Source organism: Tigriopus californicus, chromosome 11 (genome assembly GCF_007210705.1).
Source record: "Tigriopus californicus strain San Diego chromosome 11, Tcal_SD_v2.1, whole genome shotgun sequence".
NCBI lineage: Eukaryota > Metazoa > Arthropoda > Copepoda > Harpacticoida > Harpacticidae > Tigriopus > Tigriopus californicus.
The window spans coordinates 12,190,797-12,197,873 of NC_081450.1; the positions used below are offsets into that span (position 1 = coordinate 12,190,797).

A 7,077-nucleotide genomic window follows, 5' to 3' on the forward strand; every position below is an offset into this window, starting at 1 on the left:
ATTTCGGTCGCAAAAGGTTGGTAGGAAGGGTCATATTAAAAAAGTATCAATGAATATTGATTTGATTATGAGGGTGAATTTGGAAGTGTCTGCTGTACGGCCAAGGCGGGTCATATTAAAAAAGTATCAATGAATATTGATTTGATTATGAGGGTGAATTTGGAAGTGTTGTTGTCGGTAAATGGGGTTTAAAATGTCTCTTAATATTGTATTTGACTGCAGCAAGGGAAATATGAGCTAATTGCCAATTCTTCAAAATCAATTCAAGCACCTTTTTTTGAAAAATCAGCAACTAGGACCAAAAATAACAAGAAGAAATTTAGGCGACCAGACTATTGTTAAACTACATAAAAGCCACTTTAACGCCAGGCACGTTTTCCGTACTTTTTGTAAGTGATGAAATAATAATGCAGCCACAATCGGCGATGTCTTATTTTTTCTTGTTCTTGTTCTTCCCATTGTCTTTTCCACCACCCCCTTTAACCATCTTGTCTTTCAGCTTGTCTGTGTTGGTTTTAGTCCCATTCTTGGTCTTCACGGCCGCTAAAGTGACTTGAGTAATGGTCTTGCCATCCAACTCAGTCGAAATGGCAATAGTGTAGTCCGTGTCTTCTAGTAGACCATCAAATCGAGTCGAATATTTGTAAGCAGTTCCACTGGCGGCTCCCGTTTCAACCCCATTGCCAATCATGATCTCACGATGATGGGCAGAAGCTGTGAAATCTGGCACAGTGTGGTATTGAAAAGACTTGACTGGAGCCTCGGTGCAAGGTGTGATATCCACGGTGTATTCAAAGATATTCCGATTCGTCACTCTGTTCACGTAATGAGCGATGGTGGCGTCATTCCAGAACACCCACAAACTCTTATGCCTCTCTCGTGTTTCATTGTCAGTGTCCGAATCCGAGTCTTCTTTGATGAGTAGAGATTGGTGAAGGGACGTGCTCAAAGCCGAGCTAATATCCAGACGTTGCTCTCGTTCCTTCTGAAATATTGCTCCTCGAGGCTCTTCAATAATGAGTTTGATATCGCGAGCTCGCCATTGGCGTTGGAAGTGCTTGTCAAACACGGCCAGGATCCGGAAGGATTGAGCCATTCCGGATGTTTCGGATAAGAGATTCATGAGAAGGCGAAAGTCTCGCCCTTTGGGATCGAAATACATATCCAAATGGACCAGAGGAACGTCCTTCTTGCCGACGTCGCATGCCAATCGGTCCACGTGGCGACTCTTCTGCCGATTGCAACCCGTTAGGAAACGATCTAGCTTGCCAACTTTAGGATGCACGATCCACAATAGGTTGTACAGCGTGCACGCTATGTAGAAACTGATCATGGTCATGGCCAGAAAGTAGGTCATCTGAAGGTAAGGAAATGGGGCTGATTATTAAATTCATCACTTATATTCCATGTAAGTTCCACTCACAGTGAAATCTTTTTCTCAGAATTTTACAAATATTCTAAGCATTTCATCGGAAGAAAAGAAACAAACCAAGAAAAAAAATCAATGTTGTTGCTCCAACGGTTAATTGAGTCAAACCTAATTCTAAAAACCATATACACTACATGGCATCAAGCAAGGGTGAAAAAAATGACACATACCTCGAATTAAAACCAGTCATTCCCGCTTTCCCGTTTGTTAAAATCTTACCCATATTCCAGTAAAACTAAACATTTTTTGCGGAATGCTGTTGAGGAATTGATACCACAAAGAATGTAATCCATATTGCCAACTGATATGTTTGCTATAAGCATATTGAGATTTATTCAGACAACCTATCAGACAATTAAAATCGTCAACGTTCTTCTGCTTCTTAAAATCATTCAGATATGTGTCATCTTTGGGAAGGAAAGTTTTAATTCACTTAACTGATTGAGCAGCTGAGTTCACTTACCCAAAAGAATCTACTATTGGGGATAACACATCGGAATGGCACACTGTGCACGCTGCAATCGAAGAGGGCCGTTCGAATACCGTCAATCTGACTGAATGAGAAATAGAAGATGGCCAAGCCCAAGCTGCAAATAAGCTCCAGAATCGTTCGATACAAATACGAGTAGTAACAGGCTGAGCTATTTCGGAAAGCTTGTTGAATCTCATATGTGTTTTTGATATTTTCTTCCTCCAACATTGCCACATCCTCCCGCTCTAAAGAGGCCTTAATCAGGCAGTCGTAAAATGTCTCGAGCTTAGTGTCCGCATTGTAAGCTCTGAAACGAAGGAAATTGTACATTTAGTAGCTTTGCATGTGATTATGACGGAAACGTAGGATCCGGATCAACTTACGCGATAAAACATTTTTCGATAAAGACTATGACGAGCGGAATGAGGAACAATGTAAATGGGAAATACAGTAAAAATGGAGAGACATGCATCTCAGTACAATACTTTTTGGAGTAAGTTCGCATATATCTGGAATACTTTGGCTGAAAGAAAAGAAAAAAAGCGTGCTTTAAAAACATATTCAACTTGGATACTTTGCCAAATCAAGCTCGGGGTTGGCCTTTTCAATTGTTTGCTTTGACATTTGATCACCTTAAGTTCGTAGTATATCTACGGTAATTGGTCTTTACCGCCCAAAGTTGATTTCCTCTCAATGCCCAAGCCTTTGCATTAATGCAAAGTATTTCTGTTTTAACCTTCCATTAAAAACAACAATCTCTGATTCAGAAGTTGTTTGCCATCAAATTTTCATGATAAATGTGCACATAATCAAGTATCAATTTGACGTCAGTGCGTTATGTTGGTCTGACTGTGTCACCCATACATTGTTCAACAAGGAGTTTCAACAGAAAAAAATAACATACTTGTGTGAGTTGTTCGAAGAAGCTAACTAGCCAAATACGTACTCACTTCTGAAATTAAGAACTGATATAATCAGTTTATTTGAATAAAGTGGCCTTGTCACTTCTGACTTTAAGTAACCCCTGCTTTCCACTTTTGTGTGATTCTTGCTTCAGCTCAGTTTTAATTTATTTGTTGATACATTTGGCCAACCCTGAATATCGTTGCCATTACTATTTCACAATCATTCAATACCTTTAATGTGATGGGAGTTAGGTTAGTAATCGGCAATTTGTTGGCATTTATGAGAATTTTGGTAAACAGGGATCTCACCACTTCTTCAGGCCCAAAGGGATGATCTGTGAAGTTGTTAAACCATAAGGATGGATGAATTGTACAATCTAATGGCGTGCCCGTTAGAAACGTCATGGGTAAAGTTATCATCCCTGAAAAGTAAGAAGATCAAGACAAACTACAATGATATAACGGGATGCTTGATGAGGCTAAAAACCTCTCGTAAATTGCTCGTTTATTTCATACTTGTGTTACATTTGTCCGGCTAAGCAACTAAGGAAGAGTAGATATTGAAGAAGCTCAAGAGTTCCGGGATCATATCAAAACCTCACCCCAAACATCTGGTTACTTACTCTGCGACTGCTAAGCCTGCATCCATTATGATTTCATATCATCCTATTTGCTTTCAAAATTACAGTCTCGATTTACATATCGAAAGATGTAGGCGAATTCTTACAATAGCTAAAAGTACGTAGAATTCAACCATTTTTGCAATGTTCCACTCTCTTTTGGCCCACTAGTATAGTACCAATCAAATCACTGTGCTATAAGAATACAAAATTCTGATCAGATTGGGAGAGAGCAAGAAAATTGAGTGGCAGACGATAACTTTCGACTTCAATGCATTTTTATACGTACATGTTGAAGTTCAGACAATCAGGTTACTTCTGTCAAACTCCACAATAAGATGAAAAAGAAAGATATGGACGGTTTTCAAGCACTATTTCTTCTAGCTCTTAATGGCATCGACGTTTCACTGAACTTTAATTGTAGAGCGGAAAACGATTACAATTTCAAATAAAAGAAATCGCTCTAGCTTGTTATTTTTTACTGTTTGGTTAAAAAGGGGCATGAAATTTCCGTTCACGGAGTATTTGACTGAAGGCTGCAGTAGAGTTGAACATAATGAATGACACCTTAAATTTACCTCGTTTTCCCCCCCTTATTATCATATTGAAAAAGGGGTTCAATTTGGATCCCTCTGCATTTCACTCCGTTGAAATGTTGAAGGGTAACATTTATCAAAAATTAAAAAGAGGGAGGGAGGCTTTTGGCCTTTTGTTCCTCGTGCCTACCAATGACAAATGTCTTACCCAGAACCACAATGGCATACAGTGCACTATCTTGGGAATTTCTCCATGCAGGTCGGAACACTTTAGCGGCTTCACTCTGACCCAAAATCTGTTGGCTCAAATCTCCAGCCACAGTAGCCATATTTTCACCCACTTACTTACTGAAGGTCCATGCACAACCACGTCTTTTTCAACATCCTTATCACACTCAAAACCCCCCTAACTCAATTCACACCTTCCTTGGTCAACCTTTTCGTCCTCGTGACTTTATGTCCTGCATGAAGATGATAATGACCCTAAGATCTTACCCATGACAACAAGTGAGTAAAGGATCCCATCCTCGAGGTTGTCCCACCAAGGGCGGAACGTCTTGGCCGCATCCGATTGACCCAAGATCTGTTTGCTGAGGTCTCCTGCAACAGCTGCCATTCTGCCTCGTTTAATGAAGTCTATGATCGCTTCCGATTGGTTTTGAACTGGACATCACACGGGTCAACAAGGCTTCAGGCATGGCTTTGGTGTGGAAGGAATATTTCTTTTGGCGTCTTGGGTCTACGTACGTTTTAATATTTGCAAAGAAATGAATAGGATGATGATGATGATGGTGATGATGATGAGTAACACAGATAATATGCAGGTGAATAGATGAGGCTTATCACAATTTTGAGCGTTTACTCAAAATGACGCCGCTGGTCGTGGAAGTCAAAGATGGTGCATGCGTGAACATTCATCCCAAGTAGACAGACATATGGATGTGGGTGATTGAGATTGGCGATTATCTCATCTTTGTGAGGGTGATATCTTCCTCTCAATTGTTACAAGCAAGCCAGTCATGTGTTGTTTTATGTTGAAGACGATTGATTATCACCTATTTAAAAGTCCACCTACTGTACATAGTCAGATGATTCAGTCCTTCCCCACGACCGTGTATGTCTCTTTTGAGACGTCTTGTTTGCTTTACATATTGAAAATTGGAAGTAATTGTCGAGTCATTTCTACAACGCACTCAACACCTCTGAAATGCGGGGATTTTTAGACACTTGTTGCTTTTTTTCTCGGAATTGTAAGTCTTTGCTACATTGATTCGTTATGGTGGGTGGCCTATGTGTTGAGACGACTGAATGAAACAACCGAAAATTTGTGTATCTTATTTTTGAGTGAGAACTGAGCAAAGCACGGGGCCAGTTGATTTTAGAACTCATTTTACAATGCTTTTAAGGAACATTTACATTCGTGGCTTTAATGTTTTGTGCGTGGAATACATAAGGATTGGCAAATATTTCAGAGCTTTTTATCTGCCCAACTTGATTGCATTGCCTCGTCCTCCAGCAACACGAAATTGAGAATTCAATCAGATCAAAGGATTTACTTTGATCCCCAATGACAACCTCAAAAGATATTCGTACCGCTCATTTTTAATCTGAGTAGAGAGGCTCTAGCGCGTAATTACACTTCGCAAAAAGGTCTTTTGAAATACGTAGATTGTGCGCTCTTCATTTGAATTCGTGAATGAAAACTTATAGCTTGATTTAGAAATATTTCCATATTTGGATTTATTTCCATATTTCCTGCTTGAAAGGATTCCTCAATAGGGGCTAAAAGTCTTGGAAGATAACTCGAAAGCTTTGGTCTCACTTGAAACAAAAAGATCCTGTATCCCATCTGGTCACAGACCTTTACATTAATATTCGAACGTTCCTGGAAATCTTCCTGATTCATCGTCAGATGGTGCCCAATGTTCCATGTCCCTTTTCCAAAATGATCCATAAACGTTGGAACACTCCCTCTGGCGGCAAATCGTTTTCGTGTATATATTTCATCAAGGGAACCAAGTCCCAAACACTTTAAAAGCATTCCATCGTAGATCTGCGAACCGATCGTATCCACTTCCACGTTTATTGGTCTGGTTCCATGGATTTTGGGCAAAGCATTGGGCCGCAACTTTATCACAAAGACATGCGTGGAAATCACAGGAAGTCTCCTCATCCCGGCAATAAATCCTGGTGTTGTCCCATTCCCAATCGTAAAACACCCAACCCGGCCCAAGCCATGAACTTGAGCATTGATCTTGTCGAAGTCTCTCATAACAACGATCGTGGTCGTAACAACAACGATCCACTTCATCCACAAACGGAAGTTCTTGAGCGCCTTGAAATCCACAATGATTTCCGTACTCGTTGTATAACAAAGCCTCTCGGCCAGTTGCATATCTACGAAGGCACAACAACAGTCATCCAACTAAACGAGTCTTTATTTTTGAAAAAAGAAACGCCATTGGTTTTACCTGATCATATCTCCGAATTGTCCCACAGAGCGTTTGAATCGAGGATTGGTAGAGCCTGGGTCAGTTTGAACCAGATACAATAGGATGGGCAAGAAACTCTTCATCGTGTTGAATATGATGAACAATAGAGCTAGACTGAAGACTTTTTCGAACGCAGTAGGTGCTTTGTTTGGATTTTCAAATCCGGTTTGTCGGTCTTGGGTTTGGTAAGAATCTACTTACTCAAAAGAAAGTGGCGTGTGCGTGTGATGCATTGCGTTTCAGTCTTCCATATTGGACAAATGGAAGTGCACCGTGAGAAGAAATGATAAACTCGAGTTTGGCCACTGCAAAATTGCCTTCTTGGTCAACCTCGAGCACGCCTCCTTTTTGGGTAATCTATTGATTTACGAGCTTTTTGTTTAAGAGCCAAAAGCAGAGAAGAAATCAATCCTGATATCGGGCTTGATGTTGCCCAGCCAGGTACTGGTAGGTAGCAGGTGACTAGGGATAAGATATTCTGATTGTTAAAGAAACGGTTGGGCGCTACATATATTTTCTGAGAGATTGCCTCTCAATATGACAATGAACTGGCTGACTGTAACCATTGTGGCATTCACAAATGGCTCTGATTCATCTACACTCACTAAGGCAATTGAATGCCG

The 7,077-nt window shown here is 40.4% G+C and overlaps 2 protein-coding genes across 4 annotated transcripts; both read right to left on the reverse strand.

The window, feature by feature from the left end:
* Positions 1-187: 187 nt before the first annotated feature.
* On the reverse strand, positions 188-4,841 carry LOC131890675 (uncharacterized). 3 transcript variants are annotated; one of them, XM_059240076.1, is made up of 5 exons: positions 4,458-4,841; positions 3,038-3,228; positions 2,285-2,424; positions 1,893-2,208; positions 188-1,357 (listed from the first exon to the last, which is right to left on the reverse strand). In XM_059240076.1, exons 1-5 carry the CDS (start codon positions 4,576-4,578, stop codon positions 431-433), a joined length of 1,695 nt encoding a protein of 564 aa, XP_059096059.1. In that variant the 5' UTR covers positions 4,579-4,841; the 3' UTR covers positions 188-430. The 3 variants fall into 3 exon arrangements, with proteins under 3 accessions (XP_059096059.1, XP_059096060.1, XP_059096061.1); XM_059240077.1 differs by having other exon boundaries at positions 3,116-3,228; positions 4,458-4,840; XM_059240078.1 differs by lacking the exons at positions 3,038-3,228; positions 4,458-4,841 and adding an exon at positions 2,534-2,655.
* A 1,004-nt stretch (positions 4,842-5,845) lies between these two features.
* On the reverse strand, positions 5,846-6,859 carry LOC131890676 (basic phospholipase A2 acanthin-1-like). Its single transcript, XM_059240079.1, has 2 exons — positions 6,434-6,859; positions 5,846-6,359 (listed from the first exon to the last, which is right to left on the reverse strand). The coding sequence occupies exons 1-2, from the start codon at positions 6,535-6,537 to the stop codon at positions 5,969-5,971; spliced, it is 495 nt and encodes a 164-aa protein (XP_059096062.1). The 5' UTR covers positions 6,538-6,859; the 3' UTR covers positions 5,846-5,968.
* Between the last annotated feature and the right edge of the window lie 218 nt (positions 6,860-7,077).